The sequence below is a fragment of the Passer montanus genome, unplaced genomic scaffold (genome assembly GCF_014805655.1).
Source record: "Passer montanus isolate IOZ18808 unplaced genomic scaffold, ASM1480565v1 scaffold41, whole genome shotgun sequence".
In the NCBI taxonomy this organism is placed as follows: Eukaryota; Metazoa; Chordata; class Aves; order Passeriformes; family Passeridae; genus Passer; species Passer montanus.
The window spans coordinates 7042823-7062912 of record NW_024368930.1 but is presented as its reverse complement, the minus strand read 5'-3'; the positions used below and the strand labels follow the sequence as shown (position 1 = coordinate 7062912).

The 20090-nt window shown below is 47.5% G+C and overlaps 1 protein-coding gene across 6 annotated transcripts; it reads left to right on the top strand.

The window, feature by feature from the left end:
• Window positions 1-239: 239 nt before the first annotated feature.
• RAD21L1 (RAD21 cohesin complex component like 1) lies at window positions 240-19218 on the top strand. Of its 6 annotated transcripts, none has more exons than XM_039719479.1 (13): window positions 240-1584; window positions 7656-7785; window positions 9258-9357; window positions 10331-10437; window positions 10814-10999; window positions 11607-11708; window positions 12692-12802; window positions 13813-14042; window positions 14888-14990; window positions 15709-15848; window positions 16541-16621; window positions 17312-17389; window positions 18131-19218. In XM_039719479.1, exons 1-13 carry the CDS (start codon window positions 1459-1461, stop codon window positions 18320-18322), a joined length of 1686 nt encoding a protein of 561 aa, XP_039575413.1. In that variant the 5' UTR covers window positions 240-1458; the 3' UTR covers window positions 18323-19218. The 6 variants fall into 6 exon arrangements, with proteins under 6 accessions (XP_039575413.1, XP_039575412.1, XP_039575415.1 ...); XM_039719478.1 differs by having other exon boundaries at window positions 18128-19218; XM_039719481.1 differs by lacking the exon at window positions 10814-10999 and having other exon boundaries at window positions 18128-19218.
• The last annotated feature ends 872 nt before the right edge of the window (window positions 19219-20090 follow it).

Below are 20090 nucleotides of genomic sequence, written 5' to 3'. Positions count from 1 at the left end.
AAAAAAAAAAAAAAAAAAAAAAAAAAAGGGATGAGAATGATTTCTCCATCTAACACGTTTATTTTACTAATCCAGAAATGAAGGGCCAGCGCTGAGTTGCAGCAGGGACATCTGCCTTCTCAGGGCAGAGCCTTGCTTAGGAAGATTCAGAGCTCCCCCTTTCTCCCCTTTTTCTCCTCTTCCCTCCCTCCCAGAGCATCACCCCCTCCTCCACCCTCAAGCCCCTCAGTGACAGCCACAATGACATTTGTCCCCCTGCTCTCCTGGACCCTTCATTTGGCCCCTCAGGCCATTGAAGCCATTTGTCCCAGGGCTGTTGGGGACAGACAATGCTTGTTTGGGGACAGTGGGGCACAGCCACCCATTTCAATCCAAGTGTGGTTTCATCCCAGAGAAAGGTGCCTGGGTGCCAGGATTGCAGGTGTGAGGTGACTCAAAGTTGTTTCCTGGGATCCTGCAATACATACAGAGCATGGCTGGTGATGTGGTGACAGGGAGAGAGGCTTGTGGCACTTCACAGCAGCGGGAAGAATCATCTGTGAAGCATTATATGGAAACACAGGGCAGAGGACACCATTCCCAGCATACAAGGAGACACTGGAAGCCCTGGAATAAAACCCAACCCAGGCAACCAGATGTAAAAATCACTTTTCTTTGTGTCAGGCTGTCTGGAGGGACTTGTCCCTGCCTGAGAATGTCTGAAGTGGGTAGCTTATGGGATGGATTGAAAACTGGCAGCAATTCATGATAAACAGCACCTTTTGTGGCTCTGCATTTTCCAGTGGGATAATTATTTCCCTTTCCCAGCACACTGCTCGTACCCATTTCTCTTTCCACAGAACATTGTGCTTTAATGACGAGATGCAATTTTGCCTTCACACCACAGACAACGGCCCTTGAATCAGCAGAAGGGCTGGCGTGGGGACACCCCAGCAGCAGCACTGCCAGGCCAGCATGGGACACAGCCACCAGGTCACCTCGAGGCACTGAGAATCATCCACTCTCGTAGCACCACGGGTTTTGAAGAGGCCATTCCAGGGCTGCTGGTGGTAGAGGGATGCTTGGCACGGTGCAGGCTGTGTCCTGGCCTTCATCCTGATGTGTGGCTGGAGCTGGTGGGGTGTGAGGGCTGGGGGTGGCAGGGGGCTGGACCCCCACCCCACAGATAGTGGGCATGCTTGCTGCCTCCTCTTCTGCCCGAAGCAGTGCAAGCAGCTCTGTGCCAGAGTTTTACAGGAAACTATTGCTAAAAATGGTCACTGATGGCAGAAACAGATCTGTAGGGAAGAGCAGTCAGGTCCCGGCTGTGGGAAGGAGCTCAGCCTCACATCCAGCCCAGGCTGCAACCAACCGTGGCACAGAAGTCCCTTGGCTGCCTTGGTTGTGCCACTGCCATGATGCTGGTGGCAGGATCCCATCCAGGAAGGTGCTGGGGAGGCAGCAGGAGGTCCCAAGGCCATGCTGTCCCAGTGCTGGTGGTGGGGAACAACCCAGGCCAGGGCCATGCAGTCTGGTGGAATACCCCAAAGCCTCATCAGTCCAGTGCTGCTGGGCCGGAGCACCATTCAAGGAGGGTTCAAGGAGGTGAGAATGGTGGCTGAAGGCTGGTGTAGGCAAAGTTTCACCCAATGGTATCGGTGTTGCAGTGCGGCAAGGGGACCCCGTTTCTGCCAGCGGCGGAGGGTCCCTGGGGTGCGCACAGCTAGGAGCCGGGCCCCTCGGGGGGCTGGGGCGGGGGGCTCAGCTGGCTCTCGAGCAGCGCCCGCGTCCCTTCAGCCGACACCCTCCGCAGCCGCAGCCGTACCGAGCCATAGGTGCCACCGGTGCGGCGGGCGGCGCGGGCGCGGCGGCGGGCGGCGGCGGCGGCCAGCAGCNCACCGGCCCCCCCGCGCCCGCACCAGCCCCCGCACCCGCGGCCGCCGCCTCGTCCGGGCTCCGCAGCTCCGCCGCCCGCGGGGACGCCATGGAAGCGCCGCCGGCCTGCGCGGCCGAAGGTGAGCGGTCGACGCGGGACGGGATGTTCCTCTGGGTGGGAGACGGGTCACCGAACCGGGATGCCACCCCAAATCAGAGGAGAACCCCGCGACCGGGATGCTTCCCCTCCCCGGAGTCGCTTCCCCTGACCGGGCTACCAGCCCCACCCCGCAGGTCTCCGAACCGGGCTGCTCCTCCTCCTGGGGTCCCGCTTAGCCGAGCCGGGCAACCTTGGGAGCCGAGATTTCCCCCCGGACTGTCCCACTTCCCCGGAACCGACCCCCAGACCGGGCTGCTCCCCCTCCCTGAACCCTCACCTGCCTCTCCGAACCGGCTCGTCCCACCTGGCTCTCCCCCTTCCCAAACCAAGCTCCCGCCGCGCGACCCACCTTCCCGAACCCGTCTGAAACCCCCTGTGGGCACCTGTGTCCCTGTGACTCCACTAAATTGCCCCTCACCGGACTCTCCCGCCGGGCTCTGCCCTCCCGTTCCCCGCTCCCGCACCGGGCTGTGGCCCCGCTCCGTGCACCGTGCTCCGCTCCCGCTTCTCCGCTCGGTCTGCCCTCCCCGCCGATGCCCGCACCGAGCTGCCCCGCTTCCCCTCGCGGTCCCCCGCGTCGGGCTGCCTACCCCCGCCGCCTCCCCGGCTCCCCGGGCAGGTGCCGGTGCCGGTGCCGCCGCGGGGCGGGCGGTGGGTGCCCCGAGCTGCGGTCGCGCACGGCCGCCGCACGCACACGCACACACACACACACACGTACGGGGGGCACACACATGCACTCACATGCACTCACATGCACTCACATGCACACGCCCGGGTGCACACCGGCACCTGCTGTGCACGTACCCTGTGCAACAATAGGGACCCCTCTGTGGGCACCCCGGGGGGCTGCGTGGGGAGGGGGTTTGGAGAGGACAGAGCAGCGCGGTGGGGTTTGTGTGGGGTCTGCCTGGAGGACGTGCCCTCCACAGCCAGCAGTCCCCTGTGGGACATGAGGTGGAGCTGGGCTGGGGATACTGGGGCTGCAGCATGAGCAGCCCCAACCCCAAAGACAGCAGGGAGAGGTTCCACATGGACGTTGCCCGGCCTGTCCCCAAATTCCAGGAGAAAGCGGGGGTTGACTCGGGTTTGGGCCACCTGTGATATGCCCCAGCCTGGGACAGAGGAGCTCCTGACGCCTGAGGTCCCACCACAATCCCACTGAAGTCCCATGGCATAATGCCCCCACTTTACACACACACACAAACACACACACACTCTCACGTTATTTATTCCATTTTCCCCAGAGCATTCATGTCAGTGCCTGCACTCTTCTCCCTGACCTGGCACCAGACCCAGGCACGTGCCCCAGCAGCGACCTGCTGGCAGCCACACGCTTTCCCTCGTTTGTTAATACAACGTGGTCTATTTCCACATTTGGAGCAGTGCCTGGAGATGTGGATATAAATCCCCAGCAATAGCGGGTGGGCTGCTGACAGCTGCCGGGAAGGTTTGTCCATTGCTTTACCATTCCCTTCAACACCTTCACATGCTTCCAGCATCTCCACAAGCACACCCAGTGCTGTGGGCACTGGGTGAGCTCAGTGCTGGGGCTGCAGGGATGCTGCTTGTGCTCTGCACCCTGTCCCTCTTGTGTCCTGAATGCTGTCCCCACACACAGCGCGTTCCTCTGCAGCTACACTGGGCTCTGTGTTATCCATAGTGTCTGGGCACTGCTCTGTGTGGAGATGTCAAATGGGAGTCTCCTGCCACCTGTGTCATGACAGGGCAGGGATTTTCTCTGAAGTCTCTGTCAGATACAGCTAAAATGGATTAAAAAGGGTCAGAGAGTTTTAGAGCATGCCACACAAATAAAGAGGGCATTTTCTGAGGGCAACACAATCCAGGCTCAGCACCTATCCAGGCAAAGTGTCTATCCATGATGCTGACTGGAACACTCTGGACCAACACAAGGCACCTCTCAGTGTCTGAGCTGCAGCAGGGGCACAGAGCTGCCATGGCAGGGGGCTTGGAATGAGGTGATCTCTAAGGTGTCTTCCAACCCAAACCATTCCGTGACTTTGTGACTCTACGAAACACAGAGGCTTCCCAGCACAGTGTCCCCAGAGATGTAGCCAGAAGTGGGCCGAGAAAGAAGCAGAATTAAAAATAAATGTAAGTGCATCCTGACACGTTAACTACATTTAGAGAGTCTTTAGTACCAACCCACTCCGCAGGAAGGCAGGAGATGCTTGGAGACAAGTAGGTCATGGGACACAGATTGTCCCAAATCAGCAGGAAAAGATGGATTTGGAGCAGGCAGGCATATCTCTGTGAACAGATGGGCAGGAGCAGATCTGCTGCCTCACCATCGCCAAATTCCCTGGGAAGACAGAACTGCCACCAGTTTGCTCCCGAGCAGAGCTGTGGTCAAGTCTCTGTTCTGGAGCACCCAAGTCCTGAGGCTGCCCATGCACCCAGGGATGCCAAGGCCAGGAGCCTGGCCAGGATGGGGATTTGTGGGGCAGAAGCAGAAGCACTCCTGCTGTGGCTCCCCCCTGCCTTCGTACAGGGACAGGGCTGAGCCTGCCTGGGGTCAGGGCTCCATGCTGCCCAGGGGGTGCTCCTGCACCCCAATCCCACAGCAACGCTCGAGAGGCCACCTGTGAGGGATGAGGTGGAGGGATGTGTCTTGCTGGCATTGCTGCCCCAGGATCCCACTGCCATTGCTGCATGGGAGCTGGAGGGGACCCCAGGCCTTTGAAGGGGCCTCAGGGTAGCCTAAAAACCTTCCCCAGCCTGATCCTGAGTGACTGAGCATGAGGATGGGGACTGGCAAAGGCCACTCCATCCCCAAGGTGCTGGCACTAAAGAAGGGGAGGAGAGACTGAGACAGCCAAGATCTATGCTGCCAGTGCAGGAGCAAAGAGAGGAGGGAGACAGCCAAGGTCAGAGGGAGCACTGCCAAAATTCACAATAAAACTGCAGGAGTGCTGGAGGGGAGAGACAGACGACTTGGAAAGAAAAGGAAAGAGGAGGGAGGGAAGGAGTCTGGGAGACAGAACAGGGTAAAGGAGCCAGACAGGGAACCAGGGATGGGAACATATCGCTCCTCAGATGAAATGATTGAACATGGATGAGAGGGACAGCAAATGGGAGCCTCAGACAGGCAGAAGAGGACAGCAGGAGCAGCAATGTGATGGAGCCAGACAGGACCTGGCTCTGTTCCCTAATACAGCCCTGTGCAGCACAGCCCAATTTTGGGGAGTGCACAGCTGTCTGGTGTCCCCTGGCAGTGCTGACCCCTATCCAGCCTCACCACCGAGGTGAAGTTTCATTCCTGCCTCCTTAGCATTCACAGCATCTCATGGCAGAGCAAGTTTCCGCAGCCAGCACGGCTCAAGGTGACTTGGAGGTCAGGGAAAAAGCAGCCGGGCAATTCAGGAGCTGGCTCTACGTCACTGAGAGATCCAGCAGTTTGGGAGAGATGTTCAGCACATCACAGCCTCCCTGCCTGTCACTGTCAGTCTCTGTGCACCCCAGACACAACATCCCAGTGCTCCCCATGGATGAGGGAGTGGATTCTGATCCAGCAATCTGCTCCTGGGAGCTGCTGCCACCAGCAAGGCAGGCAGGGCTGGACATGAGCCCTGGTGCTGGGGAGGGCATCAGTGAGGGTGGTTCCCCTCATGCAGGGCATGGAGTTCCCAGACAGGTTTGGTGCCCTGGAAGAGCGGTGGATACCTGCTCTGGGGCTCGTGGGAGGTTCCTCCCAAGTCCCTGTTGGGGACACACCAGACCAAGGATGGTTTATAGCAAAAATCCCTCTCCTTCCCCAAACACCTGAGCCCCAGCCCAAAGGCAGCTGGAGGGATGGAGCCCTGCTTGCCACTATGACCAGATGCAGAGCCGCACTGGGATGAGGCTCAGCACTTTCCTGGTGATAATTAAGATCTCATTATCTTCAGCTAACACCAGGGAGACAGGGAAAACCTCAGGTGCCTTGTGATATGGCAACAGCTGATGCTCCGGGCTGTGCCTGGGAGCAACGGGAGCCTTGCTTGTTCTGCCTGAATATAAAGCATGGAAAGCACGAAGCAGAGGGTGAAAAACTATTTTTTTCCTGGCTGGTGACACCTAAATGTGCAAACATACTGTCTTCTCTCAGGGGTGGCTAGAGCTGACACAGATGGATGGCTGTGCACCTTTTGCTTTACCCCCCCCTGCACAGAGGTCCGACCTGAGGCTCTGTGTTTTTGTTTGGCTTTTTTGTTTTAGTTTGCAAATTTGCTTCACCAGTGGAGTTTTATGAGACGTGTCTGGAGCCAGGCAGGAGCTGCTCACCTGCAGAGAAAGGGATGGGGCGGTGTCTGCAGATGGGCTCTTAGAACGTCAAGGGTGAAAGGGATTGGGAGAAGGGGAGGGGAAAGACAAGGAGAAGAGAAGGGAGAAGAGGAAGAAGGACAGATGCATGGGGATAGTGAGACTGCTCTCCACTCTCATGAACCCAAAATGAGGGGTGCGGCAACGTGTTCCCGGGCACGTGTGGGTCGTGCTGGTGAGCCCCAGGAAGGAGGGGGCCATTTACACCATTTACCGCGGCAGGTCCCTGCCGGGGGCTCCGTGGCTGTGCGGGGCCGTGGCGAGTGGACCCGGCCCCGCGAGGGATCCCAGGCGGGCCCGGTGTGGGACCCCCCGCCCCGGCGCCTTCCCGCCCTCGGCTGAGGCCTCAGGAGGGTCCGATCCGCCCGCCCGCCGAGCCCCCTCAGCGCCTGCTGATCCCCCGGGGCTCCTCATCCCCGCAGCGCCCCTCACGGCCGGCTGTGCCCACCCGCCCCTCAGGGTCCCGCTAAATCCAACACGTCCCTCCTGGCACTGCTCAGGCCCCCTGTCCCCTCAGCGTCTTGGTCAGCCCATCGCCTCAGGTCCTGCTAAATCCGCAGGGCCTGGCTGGATCCTTCTGTCCCCTCAGGCAGCACTAAACCACCCTGACCCATCCTCTGAGGATCCCGCCAAATCCCCCCTGCCCGCCCTCTGAGGGTCCTGCTAAATCCTTTCATTCCCTCAGCGCTCTCAGGGTTCTCCCGTTCCCTCAGCGCTCAGCTGGGTGTCCCAGCCCTTCTGGAGCCCACTAAATCCTCACATCCCCTCAATATCTGCCTGGGTGCCCTGTCCCCTCATCCCATAAATCCTCTCATCCCCTTCAGTGCCTGGTTGTGTCCCCCCATCCCCTCAGATCCCACTAAATTCCCCCTTCCCCACAGCACCCAGCTGGGCCCCCCTCCCCTCAGATTCCATTAAATCCCTAATCCCACTTGCTGCCCCAGGACCCATCTCCTGTTGCAAGGGGAAGAGCTCAGGGAATTTTGTCAGGGCTGCCCTGAGACCTTTGGCCAGGCACCATGTTCTACGTCCATTTGCTCATCAACAAGCGAGGGCCGCTGGCCAAAATCTGGCTGGCTGCCCACTGGGAGAAGAAGCTCACCAAGGCACATATCTTTGAGTGCAATTTAGAGGCCACCGTACAAAAAATCCTCTCCCCAAAGGTAGGCTGTGGCGTGAGGAGGGATCTCCTGGAGAGTCCTGGAGGTGGAGGTGTTTGCCTCCCACAGAGAGCTCTGTTACTTCTATGTAATATTTTAATGTTTTTGCCAAAAATACTAACTCCTGAACAACTTTTTTTTTTTAATTTAAATCCTCACAGTTTGCTATAGCTCTGCGAACCTCTGGACACTTACTCCTGGGGGTGGTGCGGATTTACAACAGGAAAGCAAAGTACCTCTTGGCAGACTGCAATGAAGCTCTGACCAAAATGAAGACAGCCTTTCGTCCAGGTATACACAAAACTCGGAATTTTTTCATCTGTGTCCTCTCATTTTAAAAGTTAATTTTTGGATATTTCTGTTAAATACACATTACTGACCCCAAAGGAAACTGAACATACTAGCGCCTACTGCTGACCTGGCTTAATTTAGTGCCACTTCAGGTCTTTGACTCCCTTAACAGAAGCAGTATATTAAGTGGTCTTACAAGATGCTGGAGTTCAGCCTCCATTGCTAGATAATTAATTTTAATTTCTGAGGACACCAACAGCATGTCTAACAGTGTCAGTGCCAGACCTGACAGTGTGTTTTGAGCTCTAGCCATGCAGACAGGGAGAAGGGAGCTGAGATGACTGGAGCCTTTTCCAACAGGCTCTGTGTTTGTCATACTTAGGCAATAAATGGGAGGCACTGTTGTCTAAAAAAAAAGCCTGGGAATACCAGTGTCTACTGCCAGTTTTAATGTGCTTTGTGACCTGGTCTGTTTGCAAAATATCAGTAATTACTCTGCATTATTCTCAAGGATATTATCACAGAATTACAGAATCACACAACCATTTAGTCTGGAAAGGCCCTCCAAAACCCAGTCCAACTGTTCACCCAGCACTGCCAAGGCCACCACTAAGCCATGTCCCCAAATACCACATGTCTTTCAAATCCCTGCAGGGATGGTGACTCCAGCATTACCCTGGGCAGCCTGTGCCAGGGCTTGAAAACCCTTTTAGTGAAGAAATTTTCTTTAATATGCAGCTGAAATCCACCAGTCACGACTTGTGGCTATTTTGGAGAGAGATCCTATAGCAACTTGGAGAGCACCACACAGCTCAGGAACACACAACATTCACCACTGCTGCAACAGAGACTTTACCTAGATAGAAGGGGGGAGAAGAATCTCAGCAGGAGTGGTAAAATGCTGAAAGAGGCTGTTCAGGGAGCTGTGAAATCTCTATCAACAGAAATAGACTGAAGTGATCTGACTTTGAAATTAACCCTGTTCTGAGCAAAAGGTTGGGTTGGACGACCTTGAGAAATCCCTCTTCACGTGAATTTTTCCAGGATTCTCTGATTCCCAAGAATTGGCAGTCTGAGTACATAATTATTTAATGCTGGAGAACAGTGTTATGGAGACAGAGCAGAGGAAAGGAAAACAGAGTGGTTCATTTGCAGTGCTGTGAAAAACTCTGGGCTAGACATCAGCTGGGAGAACCTTCCAGAGACTTAAAGCAGCTGCTCACCAACACAAGTACTTACATATTTCAGGTCCTGTTGCAGCAGACTCTTTTGTATCTGTCTGTAAAAAATAGATCCCCTTAAGCACATGGAAACTGAAATTCCACTTTTGGGTGCCTAAGCTTTACCATTCTGTGATTTAGAATGGCAGCAGTCCCTCCTGACAGGTTTATAGGCTTATTATACCTGCTAGTGAGAGAACACTACTTTTATTTTATTGATACTTATTTTGTTATGTTGTCTGTTTATTTCAGGGCTTCTTGACCTTCCAGAAGAGAACTTTGAGGCTGCTTATCAGTCCATTACATTACCTGAAGAATTTCATGATTTTGAAGCACCACTACCAGATGTCAAGTAAATGCTTCCCTAGTTTTTATTCATTTTTTTAGCATTTCCAGAAGTAAAAGCTTTATTTGCTGTTATCTAATCGAGACTCAGATTGGGTGGTTTTGATTTAATAACTGAATCCTCCTAAATTCTGAGCTCTACAAGGCTACAGCCACAGGCATTGTGCTTTGGTGGTTTTCCTCAGTCCTTTAATCAACAGACCTTCACAATGGAATAAAGTCTTGAACTTAGACTTCAGGATTTTAAATTGTCTGAGTGAAGGATGCAAACAGTTTTTGAACCTCAAGAGAAGAGATAAAAATTAGTATTAATCCTGAAAGATGTGGCCAGTAACCACACAGTGTTGCACTGTTCCACTGGGTAACTTCATTTTGTTTCTGCTCCACTGCTCTCTGGGGCTGGGGTGTTTTATCAGCAGTAGTCAGCCTGGCTCCTGAGAAAAAGCCAGCATATTTCTTAGGCTTTTTTGACACAAAGCAGCATTAATGTAGAAAACTGATAAAAAACAGGAGGCTAAGTCATGTTTCTGATGGCTCTGATGCCCCAAAGGTCCAGGACAAGAGATTTCCACTGAGGGTTGCTCTGCACCTCCTCATAAATACAGTTTGATGGGATCAGTAAGGGTTTATTATTTTGTAAGTACAGCTGCAATATAATACACTTTATTCAAGCACCTCAGTGTGCTGACTCTGTAAAGGTGCCTTTTCTACCTGCCCAAAGAGTTGTGTAATTTGATTTAAAAGATGTTTCACTAATTAGTTGCCTTCTGACAAGGGTCTGGTAGGTACCAGGGCTTGGATGGGAACAAAATCACAAAAGCCCAAGTTTACTGGCAAAAGGGAGTGGAGAAAGAAACCCAAATATGGGGACTTGTGATAAAATGCCAGGACTGAAGGCTGTGTAGAAACAAGTTTTCACATTCCAGCTGAATGCTCAATGAGTTTCTGTTCACTCTGTATTTTTATATTTTTTTCATCAGGACCATTGATGTTGCTGAACATTTTACCTTGAATCAGAGCAGAGCTGAAGAAATCACACTTACAGAGGATTATGAAAGCAGTAAACTTCTCTGTGATAGAAACTTTGGTGAGAGAAGTTGAGAAATTTGAGATATTTCATAAAGGGAAATGTGTTTTATGTGAAACTTTTATGTGAGCCCTTTCCACATGTAAAAAAACTGTGATTAAAGGTCCTTTTTTTTCATGCTTTTGCTGATTGGCCTATCATGCTGTTTTAGGTTTAAAATTTTGTGTAAGCAATATAACCTGGTGTCAGAGACTGAGAACCAAAGCAAACATTTCCTGCTTTTACTGAATTAGATAACATTGTTTATTCTTTATTCCATTTGAGGTGTGGGATGTCTTGCAATCTTTTAAAAATTACTTGAAAAATTAGGAAATTGCTACATCTGGGTTTACAAAACTCACACAGATGAGGGATCAGGAATTGTGTGTTCCCTCAGATGAAGAAGCAGAAGCACTGAGGAGACAGAGCTTCTTTGAGGGCAGTGTCCTGACGAGCAGTAACAGTCTGGTGGCCGATCCCAACTCAGCCAGCACCAGCGGAGACAAATCTGTGCTGCACGAAGATGTTTACTGCTTCCAGGATGACCATTTTGGGGATGAGGAAGATGCTGTAGATATGATTGGTAGGGTTTGCCACAGGCAAACAGAATCGGTTCCTTTCCAAATATTTTTATTCTTACAGGAAAACAATCTAGACAGCACCAAAGCAATTGTTGTCAAACATAAACCTGATGTTATTTGTTGTTTTCATACATATATTTTTCCTACCTGTTACTAAGTCTGTGGTACTTAGACACTGCCAAGTCAAATTGGTTTAAAGGCTGTATTTCATTATTTTAGAATTAAAGGCATTAAATTTATGCTTAATGTTTAACAATTTAATTTCTGTTTTCAAAGCTGAAATAGTGTAGCATTTTTATCCTTACTGTTGTAATAACAAAGGCAGCAAAGTAGTTTCTACATCACTATGGCTTTTATGTAAACCTTACAGATTGATACCTGTTAGCACTATCAAGGCCATATTTAAAAAAAAAAGGTGGAAATCTCCAACTTGTGACTAATCCCCTCCTTTGTGTGCTGTTGCAGACAGCCGTACCACTGCCGGCCATCTGCAGAAGCTGAGCTTGCTTTCTTTGCAGAGTATTAACCTTGACTAACATTAGGCTGTATCAGGCTATTTCATGACTACTAAGGCTTAGAATGATTAAAACTATGTGCTTTGTATTTAAGAAATGCTGTTGAGGGATGAGCAAAATGTCCTAGATAAAGACATTCTTGATGTGGAGGAAGCACGTCCTTTGTCACAAGATCTGCCAGAGAACAGCACAGCCAGTGAGTTTGCAGTGTCTGCTCCATCTCACATAAACCCTCTGTTCCTGTGTTAAAGCCTAATGTCACTCACATTCAGCTTTTTGTAGTGTCCTTGTGCCTTTTTTCTTTCTTCATTTATTTTGCTTTTTTTTTCTTTTTCCCTAAACTGCTTCATCCACCATTTTAGGATAATTTTATTTGATTTAAGGATTCCAAATTTGTAGCTTTGTAGTTTGACATTGCTTAGAAATACCTTCATGTGACATCCTGTTGGATATGCTGTTGGTCCACCCTGCTGTTCACAGCATGATGTCCCTTTTGAGGGAGAAAGAAACCCAAATAAGGCTGTCCTGTAACAGTGAACTTTCCTAGTGAGAGCTTAAAAGGTCTTTTCCAACAGAAACAATTCTGTGCTTCTATTTCTGCCTTCATATTTCTGCAACAAATGAAATTTAAGTAACTCATAAAGGTGTTGTTAATCTTCTTTTGGTTTGATGCTGATGAAAGAAATTAAGATTTGATAACTATTTCTGAGAAATTTTTGCTATCTTAAATCCTTACTCCCTCATCAGAGTGTTAGTTTAAAATAGAGAATTCTGGAACAGCTTTAAAGGGATAGAGTGGCTCTTGCCTCTCCTTGCCCTAGTGCTGGTGCTACTTGTTCCTTTTCTGTTGACAGAGATGTCCCCGCTTGCCTGGAACTGGAAAAGATAGGGATTGAAACTAAACACCTTTGCCCCTAAACACTTTCTGTTGTGTGGGTTTTCTCCAGATCAGTTGTTCTGTCTCTGCTATGACCTGGTCATTCTGGGATCAGTGAAGGGAAGTGTTGACTATGAGAGTATGAGAAGGAACTGGTGAACATAAGTGAGATTATAAACAAAACCACAATTTCCTATTTCTTGCTGGTTTTTGTCTGATATCGTTCTCTGTCCTGTGATTGAGAAATTAGTCCATATTGATTTTTTTTTTTAATTTGGGTAATTTGCTGGGTTTTCCTGCAGTTGAGTCCAACTTTGGAGACACCACCGTAAAGGATGGAGATCACACAAGGAGTGAGACAATCCTTTTGTTCGAGGAAGAAGGATTTGTGCTTGAGCCAGTTGATGATACAGGTCAGAAGTTGATCAGTTTCTGATGAATGTTTGCATTAACTAGATTTAGTTTGCTTCTTAGTAGTGAAAATACTTGCAATATAGATTATTCCCACCTTAGATTTCATCTACTCCTGCTGTCAGAGTTCCTTTTTATGATAAATATTATATAAACACAGTGTCAGGTTATTTATCTCAGCTGCCTGAATTTCTGCTTGCAGTTTCTTCCATGTACCAAGTCAAGTTTTGTTACTCTTCAGCTCTGGTAGGATTGCAAGCTTGGCCTTGGGGGTGGTACTGAAGATTCACCTGAGAAACTTTAATTGCCAGTCACACATGTGTGACTTTTATATTTAAAATCACAATCCTAAAATTTTCAAACCTTTGTAAAACATTGGTTTGTGAACTTTTAACAAGATCCAAGGTGAAGAGTATTACATTTCCTCTGCAGAGGAAATCTAAATGTCCCCTATCGCCCTGGTGGCTGTTTATGAATAAGCAAGCTCATGTTGACAGCAATATTTACAATGTTGGAATTTTCCGGCCTGCCCAAATAATATCCAGGAAGTTATGGCTATATAACTAATCTGTGTCTTTCTTTTGTGTTTACGTCTTGATTAAATTGCTAAAGGATTAAACTGACAAATACAGATATTAATTATGAGGTAATGAAACCTCTTGAGTGCATCAGCAGTTCCTGGAGCACTTAACTTCCTCATGGATTAAAGACAGCTTATTCAGTCTTGTTGTTCTATCATGTGTTCTCATTAAGTTGTCCTGTACCCAGCTCTTTATTAAAAGAGTCATTTGTCTTCCACAATTAAATATAAGGGAATTTCCAGTAAAATAGTACAAAGAGTGAAAACTTCATAGAAGCTTTTGAAGGAATGGCCTGTGCACTTGTGCTTTGATTTTCAGGTCTAGGCAGTGTTCAGAAGGTCAGCAGCCAGGTTGATTCAGTGGTTGATTTTGTGTGCGTAATGTCCTAGGAATAGACCTTAAGACTTGTTATTAATACTTGCTTTATGTAGCTGTCACCCAGAGGAAGAAAAAACAAAGAAAGAGGAAGCTGCTGGTGGATGCAGAGAAGGAGCTCAGCTGCCAAACCATTTACAAGCAGCTCACCAGCTACGATGACCTGCTGGCCACGCTGGACCTCGCGCCCCCAACCAAGAAAACGATGATGTGGAAGGAGTGGGGAGGTGTGGATAAACTCCTGTCTCATTCTACACAGCCTGTGCTTCATGCTCAGCTGCAGAAGGTAAACATCACTTCCTTGAGGGGTCTATGCCACTGTGTAGGTTCAGGGATTGTTGCAGAGCTGGGATCTGACTGAGAGAGGTTTTGTAGATTCTGTTTGATCTGAAGCTGGAGCTGGCTGCAGGTGTGCACTGAGCATTGCTCTGGAGTACAGGTCAGCTGGACACCTGATGGTTTGCACACTCACCACTAATTGTTTCATCATCTGTGGGGTCACAGCCTTAACCTCCTGCACTCCAACAAGTGAAAAATTACAAAAGGAACATGAGAGCTGATGTTTCATTTCACACACTGGTGCCTGACTGATCTTATACTGACACACAGCTTTTTACTTTTGTGTCCATTTCTTTTATACTTTCTCCTTTGTTGTATTGTTTTCTAGTTTATTTCCTCTTTGTAATCAGCTTGAGATATCTTTTCTTTATATTTACTTTAAAGGTACATCAGACATTATCAGTAGAACATTGCTACTGGATTTGGAAGGGTTCACTGCAGCAGTGCAGCTTCACCACTTAGAGTCCAGCTGCAGAATTACAACTTGCTCTTTAAGAAGATGAAAACTGCAGATGTTTCTTTCTTTCATCTTTCCCTACTGGCTGGCTTAAAGAAAAATGATTCAAGCTGCTCCTAAGATTTTTTTTTTCATGGAATTCATGTCAGAGCTGCAGAAGGCTATTGCTTAAAAACAAACAAAAAAAATTGCAGATTTTCAGAGTGACCTAATTCAAGTACTGAAATTCTGGGTTGCAGTCATTAACATACAGCTCATATTCATATTTTGTGTTGATGTTTGTAAATAATCTGACATGATATTCTGAAAGCAATCAAAAAAATAATTATTTTCAGTTGTTTGAAAAATGCTTCAGGACTGACAGATTTAAGATGAGAGCAAATGGAATACAGAGGATGTCTGAAATGAAAGAAACTAGAAAAGAGCAAGATACTACAGGTAATATTTTAATTCTGTTGTGCAGCATTAGCTGTTAGAGAGTATTTTCTATTCTACATAGTGTTTGAGAGACACAAGAGGTGTTAGTGCACAGTATTACACAAATTACTACTTTGCTGTTCTTTTGTTTCTTAGAAATTAAATGAAATCCAGGTCTTTTCTTCCTTGTGGCATAAGAAGATATTTTTGGTTTCATCTTTGTTTCTCTAATTGTCTCTGAAACTGCAGATTTGGGTAAAGCTGCTTGTGGGGTTTTTTTAAAATATTATTTTTAAAAATAGCTTCCCAATTGTTCTAAGCTTAATCAAACTTCTCTCCAAAATTCCAAATTAATGTAAATAGTTCTACTTGTATCTGGAAGATGTGTTTGGTTAATATCAGGCAAGAAGAAATGCTCCATTTTAGATCTTCTGAGAAGGATATATCCACTTTCATTCCTTTGCTCTGCTGGGAACATAACCTGCCTCAAAAATTAATTAACAAACCCACCTCCTGTGAGTCCATAAAGGTCAGCTTTCACAAAGGGAAAACCTGCCTCGGAAGGTTCTTCTTCCATGCTCCTGTTGGGAATGATGTTTCTGCAATATTTGCTTATTCTGGCTCTTCCTCTCAAAGACTGTGAACTTGTGTGTGATTTTTGGTTTTCAGTGGGGTTTTTTTTTTAAGGATGGTGATTCACAGTAATTTCCTCTTCAACCTTGGTTTTCTATTAATACAGAGATGCTGCCAGTAGAAGAGACAAGTTACCTGCAGAAGCCAGCTCATTCCGAGACTGGGAGGAAAATTAGAAATTATTCCTTTACATTGACATCACAGAATGACAGAAATGAAACCAATGAGAACTGTGGTGAAATGATAGTGAGCAGTTTCCCTCAGTTTTAGAGACCTAAGTGTGACTATTGGTTCCACTTTTTGCTAAGGTTCCATTTAAAACATGTTAGGAAATTACTAATGTTTGGAAAGGATGCTAAAAACAGTCAAGAGAGCATTAAGTAGCTTGTGTGATGAAAGTTTATTTATAATTTGGTAGACTCCCACAATGAATGAATGATTCATTAAAATGTTTATTAATCAGCATAGATTACAGTTTAATCACTATGTACAAATGAGAACTTAATATTAAACATGAAATATTGTACTGAAGAGACAAATATAATCCTTATAAAGGATAAAACTTACATTTGTGTGTCATATTGAGGAAATATTGGGGAAATACTTAAGAAATATCTCTTCCATCTTCACTTCTGCTAAAGGGCACTCTTTAGAGAATATGAGGCTCATTAATGTTGAAAAGTGATGAAATTGGAGCTAATGGCATCAGAAAATGTGTGCTCCATGCCTGAACTCTGCCCATAGGTTTAAATTCATGTTTAGATAAATCCCACAGCAAGGTCCTTCCCTGTATCAGGAAAGACATGGTAGAAATAGCATCTATTAACTCATTTGGAAAAACTTCATTACAATAAATTCTTTGAGCAGAACTGTGTAAAGAGAAATGCACTGTGTGCATAAATGGTCAGGCCTAGTGATTGTCTTTTTCATGTTCACAGGAGGATGGAGCAGCTTTCTCCGAGAGCTCAAAAAATTCCCTGAACCAGGAAGCTGAAGCACAGCAGGTGGAGGTGTCAGAGGTGTGTGTCCTAAGCTGATGGCCCTGGCTTGTTCCAGAAGAGAACCCTGTTCCTTTAAAAAAAAATAATAAAATAGCATCATGAACTTACAGGGAGTTTTGCTGAAAGGAAATAGTGAGAAGGAAATAATTTCAACTTCGGTGGAGGTGTCAGAGGTGTGTGTCCTAAGCTGATGGCCCTGGCTTGTTTCAGAAGAGAACCCTGTTTCTTAAAAAAAAAAAACCATCACGAACTTACAGGGAGTTTTGCTTCCTGTGAGACGGAAATAATTTCAACTTTGCTGGTTCTGAGGATGCTCAGGTACTCTGAAACCAGGGCAGTCAGCTGCAGGCTTCAGAGGTTAAACCCCAAATCCCAAGCCAAATATTTGTATTTTTCTTTAAGCTCCTGGCCAGTGCAAATCCTGTCAGAATCCCAGTCCCACAGAGCAGTACCTGGCTGTGGAGCTGCCTCACTGGGACCATATCCATGTTGCACCTGAGCTACAGAACAAAGCACACGGGTCCCATTCTTTCCTTTGATTCACAGCCTTGTATGAGCACAGAGGTGTCAGAGGCTCCTGATTCCCTGGGTTTGGCCATCCAGATATCCAGCTCCATCTGGATTTTCAGCCTGGAACTCCTGTCCTTTTTCTTGGGGTGTGTGACTTTTTCCACACCCTGACTAACTTCCTGTTTACTTCCTCTCAAGGAGCAAACAACAACCGAGAAAGACAATGAAGAAATAAGATGGAGCAAAAGAACTCTTCGGCTACAAAGAACTTTACAGGTACCAGTGCTGGATTTTGTTATTAGATACCAAAAGCTGGTGTTGATTTCAGCTGGACCATGTTAGAAAAGCTCTTCTTTCTACTGTCCATTGTGTCTCTGCCTCTCACTTGCAGCATGTGCTTTTTTTGGTATTTCTGTGGAAAATCAGGCTTCTGGGTGCTTGATGTGTGGTGTTCCTTTCCACTGCTGCTGGAACTACTAGAATTTTCTTTTTCTTGAATGTATTTCAAAGGTTCTGTGCAAACAGTAAATAAATATTTACACCTGAATACAGCCTTTAAAAAACAAGAGATAACTGAGCCCAAAGAACTGCTCAAGGATATTTATTGTTGTCAATCACAAAGCATGGTGGAAGCACTCCACTGGTGTAATGGAATTCTGTGGAATTGTAGGTTTTAGTAGCACACATAAGCACCAACACTATTATGGTGTTAAAATACTAAGAGTCACTTCTATAATCACAGATGGAAGGTAGCCAGAGAGGTTGTGTGCTCCCCGTCTCTGGAAGTGTTCAAGGCCAGGTTGGCTGGGGCTTGGAACAACCTTGTCTAGTTGAAGGCGTGTTTGAGGTCCCTTCCCACCCAAACCAGTGTGTGCTTCCATGATTCTATGGAGATTGGATCCTATTTGAGGCATTCAGGCAGAGACATTCCCTCTATGCAGTGCTCTCTGGACTCCATGGGCTCCAGTTTTACTGGCGGACAAGCTGACCTGACTGATTTCTCATTTCCCTCAGCAGCAGCTGAAGAGATCAGGCGTGTGTTCCTTCAGTTTCCGGGAGCTCTGCCGGAGGAACAACCGCAAAGAAGCTGCAGCCACATTTTACACCTTCCTGGTGCTGAAGAAGCACCAGGTCCTCGAGCTGCAGCAGCCCGAGCCCTTCGCTGACCTCACAGCCACTGCTGGGCCCATGTTTGACAAGGTCTCATAAACTGATCAAATACAGCTGAGGTTGCATTTTCCAGCAAATCGTTTTCCTGGAAAAAGGATGGAATGTCTTGTCAAGCTGTGGGAGGTGAGCAGAGCTCCCTGTCCTCTACACCACCCAGTCATGGCTGGTGCAGGGGTCCTGCCCCAGGTGATCACTACAGGGCTTATAATTAATATTTATAGTTACATGATGAGTTATATTATAGTTATACAGTATATTAATAAAATACCGTTAAAATATATGTTCTACATAAGATATTTACATTGTGAAGGATTTTATGACAGTCCTCAAAGGAATTTTATAAAAATCCTCAAAGGAATTTTATAAACGTCCTTCAAAATCTTTCTCAGACACTACCTTTGAACCTTAAATTATTTTTGACAAGCCTTGTGTCTGTTAATTTTCTAATACCATCAGTAAGTTATCTGTTTACTCTCTGTAGAAAAAAAAATATTTAGACTATTTAAAATTGTTCCTGTGAAAGACTGTTCAGTATTTCATATTTTAAGATCTAGCAGGGTAGTGTCTCCAGTGTTGCTTTTGTGTGTTCAGGCAGACAGAGGTTACACTGGCCTTAGAAGAGTCCAGGAGATGCAGCAAGAAATTCTATTTCCTAGAAATCCTGCATTTTCAGATTTCACAGAGCCTTTTAACTTATTAACACCTCTATTCATGTGTAGATCTATTTAAAAATTGATGTTAACTGAAGTATTAGTTCTTTGCATTTTTATCTAATTTAGGATAAATTTTATCCCTTTTACTGTCATTTTCTGAAGCTGTTGGTTTCTGGCTTCCTCCCACCTGGAGGAGGGATGATTGTGCCCCACTCAGCTGCTTTGGTGCTGTGGGGACATCACTGTTCCTTCATGTGGAATCAATAAAAGTCAGAAGATGTTTCCTTTGCTTGTTGGTGTTTCTTCTGAAGGATCAAATCCTGTGCCTTCATCTCAGAGTCAGGGATTTGGTGCTTTTACTTTGAATGGGAAAGGATGGGTGATGCTGTCACCTGGCTTCCAGGTGTTCACTCACCTCAGTGACACCCTGTTTCTCTGACCCACTAATCTGTGTGGTTCCTGTCCCACAGGATTTGGGGAGGTTTGCTTTTGAGGGTCTGTTTAAGGGAGTAAAATGGCTTTAAAAGAGGGGAAGCCCCAGTGTGGGCCATGGGGTGGCCACTGGCTGTGGGGGTGTTCCAGCTGAGTGTCCTTTCTGAACAGGAATATTTGATTAAATGAGTATTGGGCCTTTGCTGCTGTTCTCAGAGGGGTTCCTTTTCTGGGTGTAAGGAAGGGAAGATCATCCCTGTATGGTAAAAACCTCTCAGTTTTCTGCAAAAGAAATGCTATTTTTGGGTGGGAACAGGCACATGGCTCAGGCCAAGACTGGAACCAAGGGCAGCTCATCTTTTCCTTGTGGCAGGCCTGGCACTTCCGAAACCCGGCGCTGACCTGGGAAAAGGGTTTGGGTTTGGGTTTGGTGAAAACCTCTCTCTCTTCCCCTGCAGCAGGCCCAGTCTCCCTGGAGCAGTGCTCCCACTCTTCAGGTCAGGGTATCCTGGGAGACCGAGCACTGCAGACTGCAGAGGGAAGGAGAAACCATTTTTCTTTCCCAAAAGCCATCAGGAATGACTCTGCATCTCACAGCAGAGCTGCTGCCTGTGCCACATGGTCAGAGCTGCTCCAGTGGCAGCAGCTGTGATAACTCATTAATTTTCCTTTCAAGGAGAGAGGCTGTGCGTTGGATTCACCGGGAAAGGGGGAAACAAAAG

What these genes read in the sequence shown, in the direction of transcription:
- RAD21L1 (XM_039719478.1), top strand. Translation starts at nt 1,459, where the DNA reads ATGCTGTCCCAGTGCTGGTGGTGGGGAACAACCCAGGCCAGGGCCATG. An exon ending in GAAGACAGCCTTTCGTCCAG is followed by an intron (nt 7,786 to 9,257) that starts GTATACACAAAA and finishes TGTTTATTTCAG; the next exon opens with GGCTTCTTGACCTTCCAGAA. An exon ending in GGCTACAAAGAACTTTACAG is followed by an intron (nt 17,390 to 18,127) that starts GTACCAGTGCTG and finishes CATTTCCCTCAG; the next exon opens with CAGCAGCTGAAGAGATCAGG.